The sequence below is a fragment of the Clupea harengus genome, chromosome 16 (assembly GCF_900700415.2).
Source record: "Clupea harengus chromosome 16, Ch_v2.0.2, whole genome shotgun sequence".
In the NCBI taxonomy this organism is placed as follows: Eukaryota; Metazoa; Chordata; class Actinopteri; order Clupeiformes; family Clupeidae; genus Clupea; species Clupea harengus.
The window spans coordinates 3,651,238-3,671,714 of NC_045167.1; the positions used below are offsets into that span (position 1 = coordinate 3,651,238).

Below are 20,477 nucleotides of genomic sequence, written 5' to 3' on the forward strand. Positions count from 1 at the left end.
TGTCAGGAGAGAAAGTCGTGACAACAACTGTAAAGTAAACACAGACATAGATTGCAGCAGAATTTCTCACATACTGTTCACTTTGCCCTAGACTATAGAGGTTATATGAGCTATGAAGTATTATGTAGTGCAAGGCACTTACAATAAAGGGTGAATGCTATGCGTTTTTTCCACCAGCTCAACAAATAATTATCTCACATAACCTGGACGATTTCCAGGATAAAATATTCTGCAGCTATCGTGCATTTCAGATCCATCGGCCTCCTCGATATGCACAATATGCAACTCCCTTTCTTCAAAACGGCATGCAAAGTGGCGATAACTTCTCCACCTTCAAGACTGCCATTGAAGGGGTTGACGTCGCATTCTCTTGCTTGTAGGATCCTACAAGGAGAGGTCGCCTCTGATTGGAGCACCCGTTAAACCCGTGCATGCACAGCAAAAGTGGAGAGGGATGGAACACGCGCGCTAATGATGCCAAGCTTGACAGTGATTGGCAAGGCTGCCATGACAACTGCAGGACGACGTCAGCAACACCAATAGAAAAGGGAAAGAAGATGTTTCGGCTGAACATTTTGAGTTGATGACGGGGAATATTAGTCTGCGCTGAAGGCGATAGCCACAGAATCTTGAGGCTGTTATTTTGTGAACGTCCCTTTGTGACGATTTCTGGTACGGCGACCCCATGGTTTTCCGGTCACCCTTAGAGATTTACCCATCACACCTTTTCCTGCCTAGCCTTGCGGACCGGCCGCTGCTCTTGGCGGGTTCCCTTCCCAGAGCTCGGTCTCCGGAGGATTTGCCAATGTTTCAGCTGCCAAGCCTGAACTTCTCGGCCACACAGGTGGCCAGCGTTTGTGAGACGCTCGAGGAAACGGGAGACATCGAGAGACTTGGCCGATTTCTATGGTCCCTGCCGGTGGCCCCGGGTGCATGTGATGCCATTAACAAACATGAATCCATTCAGCGAGCTCGGGCTGTGGTTGCCTATCACACTGGAAGCTTCCGCGAGTTGTACCACATCCTGGAGAACCACAAGTTCACCAAAGACTCTCATTGTAAACTTCAGGCTATGTGGCTAGATGCTCACTACCAGGAAGCCGAAAAGCTCCGCGGAAGGCCTCTGGGACCAGTTGATAAGTACCGCGTACGGAAGAAGTTCCCTCTGCCTCGGACCATCTGGGATGGTGAGCAGAAGACACATTGTTTCAAAGAACGGACTCGCGGACTCTTACGAGAGTGGTACCTCCAGGACCCGTATCCAAACCCCAGCAAGAAAAGGGAATTGGCACAAGCCACGGGACTAACGCCCACCCAGGTGGGCAACTGGTTTAAGAACCGACGGCAAAGAGACAGAGCTGCAGCAGCCAAAAATAGGTGAGTTTATGGCTCACATTTCATAAAAGGGAAAAAATAGAGCATGCATAAACTAAAGCGATAAAGAAATCAGAAAATGTTGCAATTATAGTTTCATCAATGTGTGACAGAATGGTTGGTACTTTGATTTGTGTTTGAGATAATAAGGTCGACTTAAAGTCGTGTGCTACGCTGAAATTGCGTCTAGACCAACAGGCTTTTGGATATATAAAATGGTTTGTGGAAAACGGTGGAAGGTTAAGGGACAGAAAATAACTGAATTGGGTAGATGTGTATTTCTCATTTAATCTTATACTAAGTGCAGACAGCAGGGATCAAAAGTAAAAATAACTGCAAGCCAATTCTAAATTGTAAACTTGAAATGTATTTAAAGAATATCCAATTAACACTTTTGGGGCACCTTCTTAAGCTTTTTATATCAAAAGTAGCTTAACCTTCAAATCAATGCGACAACCATAAAATCATTGTCAGGACTTTTTTTTCTAAACTCTTGGTAAGTAGACGGTAATTTTGTGTAGACGTGAGAAGTTGAACATATTGCGTTATTCCATATAAATCTACCATTCTTTAAAATATTCCAACAGCAGACTACTTTTATCGTTATACTATTGCTTTGTAAAATAGTAGGGAACTTTAAAGGCTATGTCTCTTTTTGAGGAAGAAAGACAAATTAACACTTAATCATAGGTCTACACATTAAGATTTTATTTATTTGCCAATATTCCAAGTGAAAAAGAAAACAGTCTTGGGTGTCTGACCATTGTTTTTTAAAAATGTATTCTATGTTTACCAAGTGTCCTTTGTAGGGTACTTATTGTTGGTTGCGTTACTGTGAAAGGTGTGGAACAGTACAGTGCCAATAATTCGCAATTTTTTTTCCCTCGATGTTCAGCGGTTTATAGGCTATGTGCATTGACTGTGAAAAGGATTCCTACTGAAACGTATGTATTTGTGTTTGTTTTAGACTTCAGCACCACGGCCTGGGCCAAGGCAGCCTACGATCTCTCTCCGAAGCCGGCTGCACCCCTCACAGCTCGGCCGAATCCCCAACCGCCAGTGTATCCAGCCTGATGGAGCGTGCAGATGCAAGCACCATTCTTTCTGTTACGGACAGTGACTCTGACTTTGATGTCTAGTACGACAACGCCGATGACCTCCCGTGAACTTGGACCAGAAACAAAGTTTTGGGGGTGGGCAAGAATAGGACCAATCGGTACAAAAATTGTTCTTGTGAGAAAGAAAGACTAGCATGTTGATAAGCGCTTCTGCAGACAGGCGCTGCATCATCTCACCTTGTAGCCTGCATGATATGGTTCAATGTTAATTTTAAAGTATGTTTGTTTTATTAACGTGAACAAACTGACGGAGACTCTTGGAGGAAACAGTCCCTCAACGCTTTTCATAAAGCTGACCACTTTTTTTGCCCCAATTCAAGTCTCAGCAGGAAGACCATCCCTTCATATTACTAGCTATCCTCTATTCAGACAATCGTTTTAGTCGAAAGCACCTTTGCAGTCACCTTCGGCTGCAGGAGGGTTACCTATTAGGCTACCTTTTAATGTCTAAACCCGCAGTGGAGTGTGTGTGTGCGCGCGTGTGTTTGTGTGTGTGAGAGAGAGAGAGAAAGAGAGAGAGAGAGAGAGAGTGTGTGTGTGTATGCAAGCATGGGGAGAGTATATTTGCGTATGATTATTGTTTATAGGTCTACAATGTGTGTCATGTCAGTACGCTTCTTTTCCTTGGAATTCTACAATTGCTCCTCCATGAAATGTGTCTAAATATTTGTAAAGTGCTTTGATATTTCAGTGTTTGTGCGTTTTCTACTCTAAATAGGTTTATGGCGCTGAAGAACAGTGTTATGGGTCACTTTTATGCAAATAAATATAATTTAATATAAGTATAATTCATTACAGATTTTCCTCTGTTCTTACGCGAAACACACACACACACACACACACACACACACACACACACACAGAAACACACTAACACACAGACACACACACACACCCACAGAAACAAATACAAACAATCACTTTTGCTGGGCCATATGCTTGGTCGCTTATTTTATTGGGAATTGAAAAAATGCTTTTCAACGTGGTAACAGACAATAATAAAAGGCTAACAGTACAAATATAATAGCAGTATTGTCGGCACTACTACTACTATTACTAAGCTACAGCTACTTTTACCACCAAAAATAATCATATTAATATTAATAATAATAACAAAAATCCTTTACGCATTTGGCTATTTTTTTACGAACTGTGCTATGGCCACACTCATAGCCTACGATAGCCACTAATAGGAAGTCAGCAGCTGATATCGAAAATATCAGCTGCTCGAAAACATTTTAGTCTTATTTGTGAGAAAAAGACGAATCGGTTTCGATGTTATAAATTAAGCCATTGACCGTGATGCTAAATGTAGCCAATAGGTAAATAGCCAAAATCTAAATCAATGACTTGTAGGTAAAAGTGCCATGACTCAAAATGTATAATGTTCTCGTAATATAATCTCAGTGTGTGTCGCATATGTGTTAGGGACGGAGGAGGGGGCTTATAGAATATAAATCGAATTGAATAAAATCGAAATGAATAGATGCAAAATAGCCAAACAACTCTATGAGGTTAAAGCATCCAAGGAAAGGGTTGTTTCACACACTTCGAGAATAGTCAGTTAATATATTTGAAGAAATCTTTTTATTCTTTAATGTGCCACTGAACTATAGTTTAGTTTCTGTATCCATGTGTTCTCGACCTATACTGTATACTATATCGGCAGGCCTGGTAAAAAAGTGGGGAGGGAGGTTGTCTAGCGTTTTCTGTATGCATAAAGATTAAAAGAAGGCTAATATTTAAGGCACGATATTGATACTTGATTTGATAATTTGTACTGCCTACTAAATACATCGGCAGTTGCTTTAATCATTTGCTTTCCCTTCACTTAAATTAGGCCTTTTGTCACAATGAAAAATCTGACAGTCCTAACGAGTTTGACATCATGACATGCAAGGGCTTATTGTGAGCGTTTTCACAAAATATTGTTCCCCCTTTCAGCAGACGCGAAGTTTAGAAAAAGTTTTATATTGTGATATTTTTTGACCAACACAAATAATTCTGCTGAGATTCCAAAGATCGCAAAAAATACGTAAAACATCGAAAAAAAATTATAGATATCAAGGTATCAAAATTCTTAAATTATTAAGTTTCTAAGTAATTGGACGTCCATTGACATTTCTTAGTCTGGGTCGCACGCGTTTTGCTGGCCTATCCCTCCGAACTGAATTGTACACCCGGTAAACACGCTGTTAAATCACAAGAGTTAGCTTGGTGGCCATTAGTTTTGGTATTCGTGACAATCTCAGCGGAGCAGTACATATTTAATGTGCACTCTCCCACTACTTCGTATACCTTGGGTCTTGAGTCCTTGGGTCTTGGCAAGATAAAATGCGAAAAGTCGTACAATTGCACACATGGAAACGAAAGCTCAGTGGCAGTACCAGTTTGAGTAAAGTAGCTACCGACCTTCTCCGATTTCATCGCTTAACTGAGCACAACTTTCTATTCATGGGTATTCATGCAGCACTTCTTTCTGACCTGGATTCGCGAGGCATCATGGGGTGGTGTGAGTATAGAACGCAGAGCGGCCAAACAGACTGAACGTTTGACACCCCCATACGTTTAACCTATAAATCATTTGCACTGTCAGTAGGTGGCAACTAGAATAAGCCCTTCATATGATCAAATTTACAAATATTTTAAACTTCTCTAAGATTTATAGATTTATAGATTTATAGACTTTATAGACTCTCAGTTGAAATCTAATCGGGAGAACAAGGGGACATTTCAAGTTGTGATTCTAACCATCTAATACACAGACCTGGAGGTTAAAAACGACTGGGTAAAGATAAACTTTTAACAACATTAATGCATATTTTCCTGTTTCAACTTTCGGTTAGAATAAGAACCTTGCTTATCACCCATTCATTTGAGACCCTATTTCAAGCAGTCAAAAAGTTTGAATTGCCACTATTGGGTCCAAGACGACCTTCATACATGGAATTTTATGATGATTACATAAAACTCTTTTCGTCTTTTTTCAATTCCCAAATGCATTTAAATGGCACACACACACACACACACACACACACACACACACAACTATTCTATTTCTATTCTGTCACTGACCCGCCATCCACCCCCCACCCCAACACACACACACTCCAAGAATGACGTGATAGTCTTTTCTTGGCAGAAAAAACAACACAGAAACCGGTTTTGCCAGAAATTCATCTTGTTCTCTGTACCAAGTGTAGCGCCTACGTACTGAGAACGTTTTTTAGGATATAGCAATCAATGTGAAAGTGTAATTTCCAGCTCTATTTTTTCAATCACTGTGGCGTATACTTGTACTGCCACCTTGTGGCTGAAATGTACTCTGTCGCCATCCAATCCCGCATTGGAATATGGAAAGAGAGAACACACTATGCGTCCAAAAAACAATCAGGGGTGGGTTTCCCAAAGCCTTCGTAGCCTTTGCTAATTAAGCTGTACTTTAACGTTGCGAGGCGTTTCCCACAAAGTCCTTAGCTTAAGGTACCTACTTCTGTAAAATATACTTTCATTAGGTTGTCTCTTGACCACTCTGAGCTATACCTTGACACAGTATTCAGATGAAAAACATTTTAGAGCCTAAGAGTGTCTGGATGTATGCACTGACAGCGATGTAAGACCAAGATATGCGTTACATTACATTTAGTTTGGGACGGTTTGGGAATCACCTGTAGAAAAGTAAACAACTTTAGTAAGGTATACTTTTCATGTCTTTGTAAAACGTTTTCATTTTATAAGGCTAACCTTTAAAGGCAGTGAATCGAGGATAAACACTAATCTATCTAAGTATCTGTTACTCTGAAATGTAACAGGGTTGATCTGAAAAGGGTTGCTGATTTGAAACTCATTTGTGCATTTCTAGCTAAGAGGGTCTAGCTGTGTACTTTAAATAATGTTAAACATAAATAATGATTTAGATTTATAGGTGAAACTATGGTTAGCGTTGACAGGGTACGCTTGTTCCCTTTGGTCGAACATGAGAAAGACATGAGAGAGGCCTATGAAATAACACAGTTGGATTTCTTCGACAGAGAGGATGCAAATTCCTGTTAATCATGTCACTTGTAGAATATACCTTTTTTTGCAAGTGTTTTTTCATGAGGGTAAAACATTTTTCGTGTAAAATCAAAGGACACTGACAAACTGGCAGTTCTTTTTTTTATGCACATTTAGAACAAAAGCACAGCATAGCAATACGACCCTACTTTACACAGTATGTAAATGTGAAGATTTGCCGGTATTCTGAGTTAAAAGTCCTGCTGAAGTAGAAAGACCATGGTAAGGGACAGGCCAAAAACCTTAATCTCTTCTGCACAGAAGTGATTTTAATTAGTTCAATTCAATTAGTTTCAATATTGAGAAGAGAAAACAATGTAATCAAGGATGGGCATTTATCTTTAGGAGATAAATGTGTGTGCACTGGGTCCATATGCAGATAGATGTGTGATGTGAAGCATTTATATTTTATTTGGATTGATATGCAATGGACATGCTACACGTGACTCCACCATGGCTAGTGTGGTACTTTGGTGGGCTGAGCACTGTGTCCAGGCTTGTTCAAGACACATGGCGAGTGGAAGATTGATGTCTCATTTGTCTTCTCTGACGGTGTAAGGGACAATTTATGGTCCAGGCGACAAGAGCTGATTAGATTGCCCATCTTTGATAGTGATAGTATATAGTAGATAATTACATATTTATTTGTTTTTATAGTAATTTTATTGTGGATTGTTTCACAGGGACGTAAAAAAAAGCAAAAGATTTTGTGGAATGATCCTTGTTTCTTTGTGATCAAATGCTACAACCGCAGGCAGATGCAGCACACAACAGCACTGTTAACCTCACAAAGCTGTTAGGACGATAGGCTGGAGCAAACACCATCTGGTCCCTTAGTGTCCAGAGGAGATCACTTTAGAGAGCATTCACTGTTTTAAGCAATACTATGCACCAATTGGACACTTTTTGAGGTATGTTTTAATTGAAATCTAGTTTTGATATAATCTTCAAGTTAATTTTGATGGTATAGCATGCAACAGTAGGTGGGTATACTGGGTACACTCTTGTGCAATAGCACTTCAATGTCAAATGATTCAAAATTGAATCACCTTACAGTAATTGCAGTTATAGTTTATCTGTTATATTAAAAATGCAAGCCCCACAGCAGAAACTCAACTCAACAAAAGTCAGTACAGCTTTCAGTGTGGTCATATAATGTTTGTCAAAGTTTTATTCCCCACCGATTTTGGGTGGACGATATCATGTACTTGACATGATTGTAGCCCCACATAACTGATATGGAATATAAGGTTTATGTCCCTAGATGGGGCTGTCCCTTATGCTAGTGCCCCCTGAAGCAGGGTTGACATTTCGGGCAATAACTCATCAACTGTTTCGCCAAAAAAGAAATGTTTTAAATGGAAGCTTGACGCATGATCCTAGCTCATTACGACTCATTTGTGGAGTAGAGCCACCTAGTGAATCATGTTCAAAGCAATTTAAAGCATATTAGCCTACAGTCATGATCAGATAGCTTTATTTGAAGTTATGCACAGGAAAAGTCGTTAAATTCCTTGTACTATTGGTTCGGGACTTCCCACAGTGGCCAGTCCTCTCAATGTCGCATGCAAGTACTCATAGCCAGCAACCTAACCAATATGACAACTGCCCAACATTCACAGTACAACATGCGCTGTCTGTAGCCCACAAGTGCTAAACCCAACACCAAGACAGTTGAACATAGAACCTGAGCAGCAGGATACAACAGCAAAACTGCCTTTGTGAGGTTTTCAAGCAGGGCACCCTTCTTCATCAGTGTTTCATTGAATTAGGCCCAAGACACCTCCAGAGGGTTCAACAGTGGTGTCTGGCGTCCCAGACCAACCCCCCTCCATACTCATGATGGGTTTGAACACATACCACTACCAGAGACAACAACAGATATCTCAACAAGATTTCATGTACCTCAGATTTAGTTCAGGTTAATTCACGACCTCAAGTTGGTATGCTGAAAGCCAACCGTGAAATGGTACATCCAGCCATAATACCAATCTCCAAATGCTTCCAGGATGTGGTGTAGTTATTTGTGTTAAAGCACAACTGAATGTCCTCCACATCCTGGGTGGACCATCTCTCCAAGTGGATTAATGTCTGCTGGCAACACAATATCCACATGCCTCTGATTGTCCATATATTGAAGATAGTCCTCTAGGTTTTTTCTTTCAACTCTCAGACTTGAGTGAATAAGACAAACTTAAATGGATCCTTGTAGAATGCAATCCTAGCTTGTTCTTTCTTCTTAAGACTCCTCTCACCCAGGCCACCACCTGTTTACTCTCCTGCCCTCAGGCAGACGGTACAGATCCTTTAGAGCAAGGACCACGCGTCTTAAGAACAGTTTTTTTCCCGACAGCCATCAGAACTCTAAATACCGACATGCACTAAACACTAAGCACTTTATCGACTACAAGTCACATACCATCTCAGTCACCTTACACATGTGCATAAACAAAGCTGTATTAATTGATGTATTTATTGATGTACTTTAGTCTATGCCACCGCACTTTGTTCTACTCTTAATGTATATATATATATTTTTGGGGGGCTGTTCCTACTGTTTTTGGATAGTTGTAGTATTGTTATGTTATATGTTGTTGTTGTGTTATATGTTGTCCCTCGTCACACCAACAGGAGAAGCACTCAAAATTTCGTTGTATAAATACAATGACAATAAAGGCTTTTCTATTCTATTCTATTCTATTCTATTCTTCTCTATCTGAGGAGCTCCGCACTCCTTATCGTATCCAGTCTACTCTTCACCTCTGCCTGCAGTACACTAATACATTCTCTCTGTTCATTATCATCAAACATCACGAAATGTGACATATTGCACCATTACCATATTCTTCGGATACATGCCAAATTTTGTGAAATTTCATTCATGGGGGAGCTGCAACCGACACATTTCGATAGCTTGTAAACCGCTTCACCAAGAATTACAGAATGTTTATATAGCCAGTTGGCCTCTAGGGGGCGCATTACCCTAGGTCATTATGACTCATTTGTGGAGTGGCACGTCCTAGTGAATAATGTTCAAAGCAAAAACCTAGCACTTCACTAGCTAATATCTTGTGATGTGTAATGTAAAGGTTCAAACTTCACAAAACTTTCACACCCTGCATCACTACCACCTTCTTCGGATGCACACCAAATGTTGTTGTGACATGCCGTCCATAAGGGGCACTGCAAGTGACACATTTCAATATCTCAAGAACCACTTCAGCTAAAATGTTGACATTTTGTATGCTTATATTTGGCTACATTTGCTCACACCTCTTGAAGTTCCATCTGGCTTGCTCAACAAAATGGTCACCAACAGCCAGCAGCCAAAACTGGATGTGAATGTTCAAACTGTTCAAATTTGGTAGGATACTCATGATGCCATATTGACGCTATTTATCCAATTTTAGAAAAAGAAGCCAGAGGATGTCACTATAGCAACCTACAGCATGCTTTACTCTCTTCCTCTAACATCGTTTGGTCTATTTTCATTTAGTCTTTAAATCCTTACGTAACCTTGACAAGATTCAAATGGTCCTCTTTCACCTGTTGAAGCGGTAATCATTCAACCTTTCACTACTTGGGCCAGTTCACACATAGCTGCTTGCGGCAACATTTAAACGTATTACTATGATAGTGTATATCTCATGTACTGTTATAAATGTCGATAGTCTACATTTAGTACTGTTTTCAAACATATTCTTGTCTTCAACTAATAATCCTACTTGTAATATATACATGCACACTTCTCAAAAAGTATATTTTTACAAAAAAGCTCATATTGTTCCTTATGTATACATGTCGATGTCACAAAATGCTCAAATTTAACCCAAGAACATATCTGTTAAAAAGTCACACTCATGCTTCATACTCACTAGATGCAAAACCACAGAACGTAACAGATACTGCTTCTCACCCTATGAGTGTACAGCCGCCACATCCACAAACTATACTTCCTTACATTTTCATTGAGAATAAGACATACAACAAACTTTTTAGTCTTTTTTTTGCCAGAAACGTTATCATTCAAGTTAACACGCACACATAAAATATCACTTAATTCTTGCTCATTCTCTGGTCTGGATTACCGTACAGGCCTATCAAGCACAGGCCCAGGGACCCAGAGGTCACACCAGCACCTATCAGGCACAGGCCCAGGGACCCAGAGGTCACACCAGCACCAGGTAAGCCCCACTGCTCCAGGGTTGACCCTTGAGATACCCTTAAATGGGCCCCGTGCCTGAATGCAAGTGGTCTAGAGTTAGTCTGATCATTACGGACATGTACAGTGCTATGCGCTACGTCTAGTTTCATCAAATTCCACCTTTATTTTTGTCCTATTCAGTCATTCAGGATTCAAGTCAGGTAACATACTGGGCAAGGTCTTTGTTTTCACTTTTTTCTTCTTTAGGAAGTAATTTATCATGCTGGAATATTCCTCTTCTACCCATTTTTCTGGAGACTGGGAGTCATCTTGTCAGCCAGTAGTTTGGTATATCCACAGACATTCATGATAGCCCCATGCTTCACTGTAGGGACTATGCATTCAATATGGTAGTCCTGGCCAGGTTCACATCTAACATGGTGGGCTTCCTTGGTCTCTTGTGACCAAAGAATGTGTTTGCAATATGAATCAGGCTGCTTTTCATGTTATTTAGCAAAGTTTAATCTTGCAGTTTTGTGCCGAAGAGCAACCAAGGTTTTTTTTTCTTGGAAACTGTCCATAGAGGTAGATGTTATGCAATGTCCTTCACACTGTCAGTGCGCTCCCAGCAACTCTGATTTCCATTGATAACCCCTGTGCCAAGGCTGAAGCCCATGCCCGTCTGTTCTTCAGAGCTTCAGCCGTGGCTCTGATTAGTGGTACTATGGCTCGCTCTATACCTCCCGATTACTGATGCAACTGTGTCTGATCGTCTGATTTTGAGTTGGTCACTGATCTTCATGTATCTGTCGTGGCCCTTTAAGAAGTTACAGGTCAGCGTACTCCCCCAGACTCACACACACGGGAAGCTCGGAAACAGTCAACTTTTTATTAACAATTTCGAAAACTCAGACACAGTCAATCACAGTACCCACAACTGAAGATCTAATTACGCTAGACAGAGACCCAATGATGGGGAGGAGAGACAGACCCAGACAGCAGGTAAATAAGATAAGGTAAGATAAGGTAAGATCAACTTTTATTGATCCCAGTAGGGATATTCGGGTGATCGAGTCGTCGTAGCCGGATAGATGGAGTCTCAGATCAGGCTCGAGCCCCGCCAGGCTCTGAAGAAGGAGAGAAGAGATCGGAGGATGGAAGGGTTTGAGAAGGGACACATGGAACAGAGGGTGTATACGGTAGTGTGTGGGTAGCTGCAGTTTATATGTGACAGTGTTACTTTGTTGGGAGTTTTAGGATTGCTAAGCATTTTTGCACGGTGTTTGTAACTTACCCATTTGACACTCTACAAGGGATGACTTCAATGTAAGCCATATCAGAAAGAAAACTTCACACAACACTTTCACAGAACAACCTGTGTGACATTACGTGATAAGGCCATGAGTATTCACATTTCACATTAGACACGATTGTCAGACTGAAAATTGCCACTGAACTAATAATATATTACGGTCTTCTGATAGTGTTGAAGGTAATGCTAAAAACACTATTAAATGTTATGCTAGTGATAGTATCTCAGGCAGAGATTACTATGAATAACATTTTATCATAATTACCGATGTTGTTTGGAGAGTGAATAGTAAGACACACAGTTCAAGGTTAGGGTGTCATAATACACACCAACAACAACAGCAGTAATAATCGTAGATGACTATTATCCTCTCATCCCAATGACTACCCACATACCCATGCTGGTTAGAGAACCCACAACCTCTGGAACTAAAATAGATATGAGAAGGAAAAAAAACTATTATTTGGTACTTGACAGCCAGGAAATGGCAGCCATGATTCTATGGAGTTTTAACTTTGCTGTCCCACTAAACAATGTGGTGGATTTATCTGGTCTCTTTTGTTTTCTTTCTGCTGGTATGACTTGCACATAATGCATTTCAGTGTATTTATTACTGAGCTTTCTCACATATTGCTTTGGACCGTGTACATTTTATTTTTGTACATTTACATTACTGAACACTCCCATCATTGCTCATTCTGACTTGCAGCTACACTGTAGCCACAAATCGTGGATGCTTCTTTACTCATGAAAGATTTGCTAACCCTTTCTACATCTGCTTTTAGCGTGTAGCCAGTATGTGGCAATAATGCATGTTAGCAGGGCATTGTTTTATGTTGCAATACATTTATGTAGCAATACAATGAACTGTGGTTGCCCAATTATCCGTAAACTGTTCTTCACGTAATACACACATGCAAGATAAGATAGTGGCCTGTTGATGATCAGCAAATTCTGCTAAGCGACCTCTGGTTAGGTTGATCCATTCTCCTCCATCAGTGACCTCACTTTGAGACAGTGGTACAGGAGGTAGAGAAGTCGTTTAGTAATCAGAAGGTTCCTAGTTCGATTCCTTGTCGGAGCGTCCTTGAGCAAGACATTGAACCCCTGATTGCTCCTGATGTGCAGTGTGCCATCAGTGTAAAATGTGTATACATCCTTGTAAAGTCGCTTTGGATGAAAGCGTCTGCTAAATGACTAAATGTAAATGTAATCAATTATTTTCAATATGACATCTTTTGAAATTTCTGATTCAAAATTGACTCCATATTATGACTAATCTTGCTATACTTTTTTGCCATGCTCAAGGAGTGTCACAGGGAGACGAGAGAGGAAAAGTGTTTGTCTTTATTATGACAAAGCTTACAGCACCATCTACTGGACATATGACATCACAACATATGATATGATATTGATGGTGATTCCTGGTGAGGCAATTCCTTCTATTAAAGAAAAACCTGTGAAGAGTTTAGACGTGATACAATTCCACAGTGACAGGTTTCAGTGCTTAGAGAATTCATTGTTAAGGCTATCAGTACTATTGATTACACCTTGCCTGGTAAACTGAAATTGTGGCGCTTGCGGTTTGGACTTTTGCCACACGTAAGGTGGCCTTTGTGTATGGAGTTGCTGTTTCAGAGGTGGAGAAATTTGAGAGGAGCAATTAGGAAATGGATTGAGGTGCTATGTTGTCCTGTACTATACTGTACTATACTATACCTTTGAATTGAAAAGGAATTTTGGAGTTTCCAATGACTGGCTTGGTGGAGGAGTTCAATCAGAAATGGTCCATCATCTTCACAACTACGATGCAAAGTGTAGGCACTACAAACTGGAGCAAGGCTAAGATGTGCATGCATTCTGCTGTATAAAAGTAAATACGTTCTCTGACCGTAACGTTACATTTTGTTTACACAGACTGAGCTCGCTAGGGCATACCCTCTAGCAGACCTAAGTGTATGGCAAGAGTTCACTGCCACTTCATCTGGGCCTGGATCTCGAGAGGCTGACTGAGGGAGATGATAAGGGTTAGAGTGCTGGCCAACAGTTCAACGACTAGAATACCTAAGAGTAGGTTCAGGTGTGGGGTTTAAAGCCCCGTTCCATTTTTTTTTTTTGTGCTACTGAGCTCCCCCTTAAAGTGACGGAGTGTAGTTTACTTTCACACCACTGTTGTAAATACAAATCGTGCTTTGAGACCCCCTAATGGAAAGTGTACACGTATGTTTGTTAACAGGCTGAAGGATATGGAACCAGCAAAGACAATGGCAGAAGCCAAAGAAGCATGTAGGATGACAAGGTAGAGAAATATTACAAGATTTTACACAAATATATCTGCATAGTTTTATTTATTGTGACGTTGGGGATGAACGCTAACGCTAACTCTTGTTTGGTCTCTTGCTCGGTTACTCTCTCTTTTGCTCTTCCTCTCTTCCAACAACGTCTTCCTCGGTTTCTTCTTCGCCTCTGCCATGATGTCCATAAAGAGAATACTACACTACTATAGCTAGCACAAGGGTCTTGTTGTTGTTGTGTGAGGTGGTGCCATAAAGCACTGCGTAGTTTTCACAAGAGGTCTCGCACCCTGTACCCCAAAGCCTTTTGATCAGGGGTCAGGTAAACATCCGTTACCATTAATACATTCTCGTAGTCACTGCTGGCCCGCTCCAAAACTGAAAAGTCGATGGCTATAAGCTTAGGAGGCTTTCTATAAACGTCCTGACTTGATCACGTTGCATTTGCCACAACACAGTGTTCGCACTCCTCACACTACTGCTTGATGTCTTGACACCGTTGGTGAACTAGATCAGTTGTCCAATCCACCCCCTGATGGCAATAGTTGTTATGGATTCCAGTTAGAACTTCTCCCTGAAAGACTACTGGCAGTGGCAGTTGGAATACCATGTCCACCTGGGGGGGGGGGCATCTAAACTTCTCGTTTTGAAACCCTTTTTTTTTAACTTACCCTGGACCACTGTTTGACCAGCTCTCAAACTCCATTGTGTTCAGTTCTCAAATCAAAAGAATGTTGTCACTCTGGAGCCCAGCCCGAGGGCCCAACCTTGTATCACGCATTGGGAGGGGATGCCCGGTGCGACTGCCAGTGGAGTGGGAGCAGGGGCAGGTGGCGGCCAGGAAAGTGCATCCATATCGGTTGGCGGTTTCAGGTTGTTATTTAATTTCGTAGTCAAAGAGGGCAAGTTGAGAAACCCAGCCCCGTAGAAAACCTGCAGTCAAACTTCACATTTTACCGTCAATGTGTCAGATTTAGTATTTATGTCTCCATATTCCATGAAATCCCAAAGCGATTGTTATCAAAAGCAACTAATATTGTTTCCTTAACCTTTCGTGGTTATTTTGAGTCTGTCCAAAGCATTCTCTGATCAAAACGGACAACATGGGGGTCAGTAGCAAAGCGTGACAATTTTAATAGACACCTTGTTTTCCTCTTCAGATATACGGTGCTAAACTTATGCCACGGTAATACATTTCACACTAACTTCGGGTCTTGTACAACCCTTTGATTTCCTGAAACATGAACAAACTCATTTGGGCTCAAACTCAATGAGCTCGATTTTTACCGTGTCATATGAATTATCCAATCCCCGTTGAAGAATCTAGGTCCCTAATGAAGGTATGTATAATTTATTTACTGTTTGTTTACCCCTAATCAACCGATCCCATAAGCCATTGTAATGTTTTATAAGTGCACAGTTCCATAACTGTGGATTTATATCAGTGTGCAAAGTATAAGCAAAACACAGTTCGAAGTTGGAGCTGACTTTGTTTCACAATGAGCAACAGCCTAATAGAAAACGCACAAGCGGTGACTATCAAAATTATGAAAAACCCTGGATACTTCATGCAGAGGACTAATTGTACACTCATTAATTATTTGAACATAATAAATACGGTTTTGTGTTTCTTTGTGTTGTTTTAACTGTGTTGTGGAGGATTTTGTCTGTCATGAAAGGTCAAGATTTTCAGTTGTTGGCATTGCCAGTCTATGTCTAAAATCAACTAAAAAAAATGTGTGAACAGCTGACGTTTATCTTTATTGTGCTGAGAAGAAAGAATCAGATGGGTATGATTTTACACACAAAGGGACTCTGAAGCTTGTGCACCGTATCCCTGTTTATTGAGCTTTATTTTAGTCTAAGTGAGAAAATAAATGCATACTGAACAAGACTGCATGTGCCACACTTGAAGTCTGATCATGCTGAAGAATCATGAGACTGTCAGCGGTAGAAGAGCAGCACAGAGGACTCGAGCATCTCCCTGGAGCTACTCCAACCCCGATGTGTTCCATAGCCATTCCAGTCAAAGGCTCCGAAATCTCCGCACTGGCGTGGATTGCCCTCTGGGAAGTGTCCCCCACCACCAATGCAGTACTGAAACAGACAGGCTCCTTATTAGTCAAGGATGATGCACAGGGCAACTTTTGGAGTAGTGTTGCTGAGCAATGCTGTTTGGGGCGCTTTGCCATTGATGTTGGGCAACACGTTCTTATTTTGAGCACTCTAATCATCATGGGGCAGCTTTTTTTCTTGATCATCCAGAACACTTGAAACCGGTCGTCGGATTGCCTAGCAACATTGCTCAAACACCTGCCCTGTGTTTCATCACCTTAAGTGAAACGCAATTCATCATTGTGAAGGTAGACATGATATAAAGACACAGACATCCTCAGTCTAATTAATCCTCTGTCATGCTTCCAACATTTTCTAGTCCTGTTTTGCTTGAACAGCTTCTAACTGCACCAAAGTAAACCCGTATCTAAAGTATTGCTAAGACATTTCGTTTTATTTGGGTGGTTGCCAGACTCTGGGCATTGCTTACTAATGCTGTCATTTTATTTTTTAATCATATTTTGCTGGTGTGGCATTTTGTTGTCTCGTGGAAGTCTTGCCACTTCCAAAAATCTGCCAACTAACTTGATGTTGGTGAAGCTTTGTGCCGACTCACGGTCTCAGTGTTGCACCTAGACCCAGTGGGTTGGACTCCAGAGCAGATGGCATTGGCTCCTCTTTCGTCGTTAAACACCCTGAAGCTGATGTACCCAGGAGTAGTTTCAACTGCAAAGATCAATGAATAAGGAAATCACTAAGCTATGAACCTGTCCCATATTTTCCTTCATATGTATTGTTTATGTACTGTATATTTGAGTATCACACTAACATACTTAATGCAATAGTATACTGTGTAGATGTTGATGTGTAAATGCCTAACTTCCTACCATATGTATTTGGCCCATAAAGGTTTTTAGATTTCCAAGCATCACCAAAATCATACACCACAGGAACAGTAGGTCCACTGTTGGTGCGACATCCTCCTGCATTATACCTCACCGGGAAGATCTAGAAGTTGAAAGTGAGGAAAAATGCACTATCATCAACAAAAATGTGATTTTTTTTTATGCACCTTTTTTTTTTAGTAGTGTGTTTTTTAGTATTGTGTGTTTTTGTGTATGTGTGTGTGTGTGACATTGTAGGGTGAGCACCTTGAAGAGCTCAAACAGATTTCCCCCGTGGAGTTTGAGAAAGTTTGTCTGGGTGTGGTAACGCATGGTGGCAGCAGTCTTCCAGTGCTTCAGCAGGGCTCTATTAGGAACATGCCACACAGACACATCCTCTGCTGTGATGTCATAGTAACCTGGATTCTGTGAAGAACAGAAGAAATTCACAAACTGAGATGGCCGGCGGCTGTCTTTTGAACATTCTGTTTACCCCAATCCTAAAGGGCATTGGTATTTGGTAATTACACTGCAAAAGATGTATCTATGTATTTATTTATCTTAAATCAAGGTAATATATGCTTGTTTTTTGTCTGACAAGATATTTCTTCTTACAAGGCATTTTTTATGTTAGAGCATTTCACTTGCTTCAAGCGTTTCAGTCCTTAATTGTCTTAATAAGGTATTATAACTTTACTGAGATTTTATTACTGGTTCTGAGCAAGTTAATGCTTGAAACTAGTTTGATCACCACTGACAAGTACAAAACTGCTTTGTCAAAGTCAAAATCAAGACAAATGTACTTGTTTTTAGTCTGGCCACACTAGTTTTAAGATATATTTGGGTCAAATTTTCCTGTTCTGTTGGCAGATAATATAGCTTATTTTAAGTAATATATCCCCTATTTTATTACTTTTTTTTCCCTTGTTTTTAAAACCTGAATTTGTGCAGTGTGGAAAATGCTGTTATCTGTATACTTTGTAGTCATCACTGGTAGCGCCTTCAGGAGTTCCAAAAGTGGCTGTGTTGGCCCAGTTCCCCTCTCCATCAGGGCGGTTGGGGTTGCTTCCCTGCTCGCTTGACCAGCGGTCCCCGACGGTACACTTCCCTTGGATGTTGTTCTCATGCACACTGGCCACCAGAGTCCAGCCCCCACCCGCTGTGGTCATATCACAGTAGGTCTGGTACACCACCCCACTGGCTGTGGCGAGGTAATACAGACCATCTGATGGAGAGCCATGTATGAAGAGTTAGACAGGGTGTTTTATTTAGGTGTGCAAAACATTGGCATATACAAAAAGATCTTTTCTCATTAAAAAGACAGCTTCCATGGGAGTTTGCATAGTTGAAAGATGATGCTTACCCTCATTAATATCATATTTCTGCTTAATATCCTTACAGCTTCGTCCAACAAAACGAATTCTCTCTAAAATTTTCTTCAGAACATCGTTGTTGTTAACCTCTAAATCTTCACAAAATAGACCACCTGGAGAGATGAAAGACTTTTGAACTAATGTTTGACAAATAAACTGCTATGCATTGCTTCCTACACCCATCCAAAGTAAAACCCTCTAAATGGAATTAAGCATCAAGATGTAACAAAAAAGTTGGCCTGATCAGATTCCATTGCCTGAACAAAAGTGAATGCTGAATATTTTCACTAAATATGGCAAGTAACCTGTGGAACTGCACAATCAAACTTTCAAGATTTTAGGATTGCTAAGCATTGCGCTCTGTGTTTGTAACTTACCCATTTGACACTCTACAAGGGATGACTTCAATGTAAGCCATATCAGAAGAAAAACTGCACTCAACATCTTTCACAGAACAACCTGTGTGACATTACATGATAAAGGCCACCAGTATTCACATTTCACATTACACTGAACTAATAATATATTACTGTCTTCTGATAGTGTTGAAGGTAATGATAAAAACACTATTGAATGTTATGCTAGTGATAGTATCGCAGGCAGTGATTACTATGAATAACATTTTATCATAATTACTGATGTTGTTTGGAGAAAGAATAGTAACACACACACACACTCACAGTGCAAATTCGTGCTCTAAGAATTTGTCCTACCGTGCAGAAGGGTCATCAGAAAGAGTTTGAGCCTAGTCTCAGGGCTACAGCTGCATTTATCAGAGAGAATCGGGAAGTCATTCAGTCCCCAGAACGGGCATTCTGATCTGTCATGGCCAGTTCTGTGTTATCTGTCCGAAACATGTTCTCAGTTGACCACGCACAGGAAATGCATGACAGACACCAGGTATGCAAAGGTCAGAGAATTCTTCAATCTGATCAGTCCTTCAAAGAAAAATTGAGGAACTGAAGTGCAATAACATTAAAAACTACTCGCTTACACTGCTGATGTCAAGTAAGTGAATACTACAACGTGGATTTAGCAGCTGCTCCTGATCATGCATCACATCTCTATCTGTGTCGCATCTGCACTGGAGAATAGCATCATCTCCTCAGAAATAACAGGTGTGTGTGTGTGTGTGTGTGTGTGTTTGTGGGGTGGGCTTCTCTCATGATAGGTCATCCTTCCATTCCTCTTTTATCCACATCTGTGACTGTTTGGCAGGGGAAGCCATTTCATAATCATCATATTATACTGGTGTCGAATGATGTCAAGGTGCCTAACACCGGCTTAGTCATTTTCAACAATATTTGATCCATTCTATTTTGTCGCTCTCCCAAGGACCCTACTGTAGATGACTGTTTAGACTTGGACTGAAGGCACTGATGAGCTACATTGCACTTAACCTATAGTTCTGGACAGAACACAAGGAGGTGTCATTATACACACCAACAACAACAGCAGTAATAATCGTAGATGACCATTATCCTCTCACTCCCAACCTACCCATGCTGGTTAGACACAACCTCTGGAACTAAGATAGATATGAGAAGGGAAAAAGCAATCAGTTGGTACTTGCAGAGCAACATGACAGCAGAGCTGTGTCTGTCTTTCACCCATGTGTGTGTCAGGTGCAGATGAAAATGAGTTTGCACAGAAATGGCAAAGGTGAAAATGGCAGCCATGATTCCATGAAATTTGAACTTTGCTGTCCCACTAAGTAATGTGGTCTCTTTTGAGTTCTTTCTGCTGGTGTGCCTTACAATTAAATGCATTGTGTATGTGTATATGTGTATTTATTACTGAGCAAACTCACTTTTTGCTTTGGACCATGTACATTTTATTTTTGTACATTACTTTAGTCATGAACGAT

The 20,477-nt window shown here is 40.7% G+C and overlaps 2 protein-coding genes across 2 annotated transcripts; one reads left to right on the forward strand and one right to left on the reverse strand.

The window, feature by feature from the left end:
* The first annotated feature begins 538 nt into the window (after window positions 1–538).
* LOC105904121 (homeobox protein SIX3-like) lies at window positions 539–3,280 on the forward strand. Its single transcript, XM_012831956.3, has 2 exons — window positions 539–1,377; window positions 2,342–3,280. Exons 1-2 carry the CDS (start codon window positions 686–688, stop codon window positions 2,511–2,513), a joined length of 864 nt encoding a protein of 287 aa, XP_012687410.1. The 5' UTR covers window positions 539–685; the 3' UTR covers window positions 2,514–3,280.
* A 12,760-nt stretch (window positions 3,281–16,040) lies between these two features.
* On the reverse strand, window positions 16,041–19,425 carry LOC105904119 (intelectin-like). The gene is made up of 8 exons (XM_031583223.2): window positions 19,324–19,425; window positions 18,988–19,069; window positions 18,601–18,723; window positions 18,215–18,462; window positions 17,505–17,663; window positions 17,241–17,361; window positions 16,970–17,079; window positions 16,041–16,395 (listed from the first exon to the last, which is right to left on the reverse strand). The coding sequence occupies exons 2-8, from the start codon at window positions 19,052–19,054 to the stop codon at window positions 16,243–16,245; spliced, it is 981 nt and encodes a 326-aa protein (XP_031439083.1). The 5' UTR covers window positions 19,055–19,069; window positions 19,324–19,425; the 3' UTR covers window positions 16,041–16,242.
* Between the last annotated feature and the right edge of the window lie 1,052 nt (window positions 19,426–20,477).

Excerpts from the sequence above, each read along its gene's own strand:
- LOC105904119 (XM_031583223.2), bottom strand. The coding sequence starts at position 19,054 with ATGTTGAGTGCAGTTTTTCTTCTGATATGGCTTACATTGAAGTCATCC. Across the intron at positions 18,724-18,987 it reads CCTTGTAGAGTGTCAAATGG|GTGGTCTATTTTGTGAAGAT; the intron begins GTAAGTTACAAA and ends TCATCTCTCCAG. Across the intron at positions 17,362-17,504 it reads ATCTGTTTGAGCTCTTCAAG|ATCTTCCCGGTGAGGTATAA; the intron begins GTGCTCACCCTA and ends TTCAACTTCTAG.
- LOC105904121 (XM_012831956.3), top strand. The coding sequence starts at position 686 with ATGGTTTTCCGGTCACCCTTAGAGATTTACCCATCACACCTTTTCCTG. Across the intron at positions 1,378-2,341 it reads GCTGCAGCAGCCAAAAATAG|ACTTCAGCACCACGGCCTGG; the intron begins GTGAGTTTATGG and ends TGTTTGTTTTAG.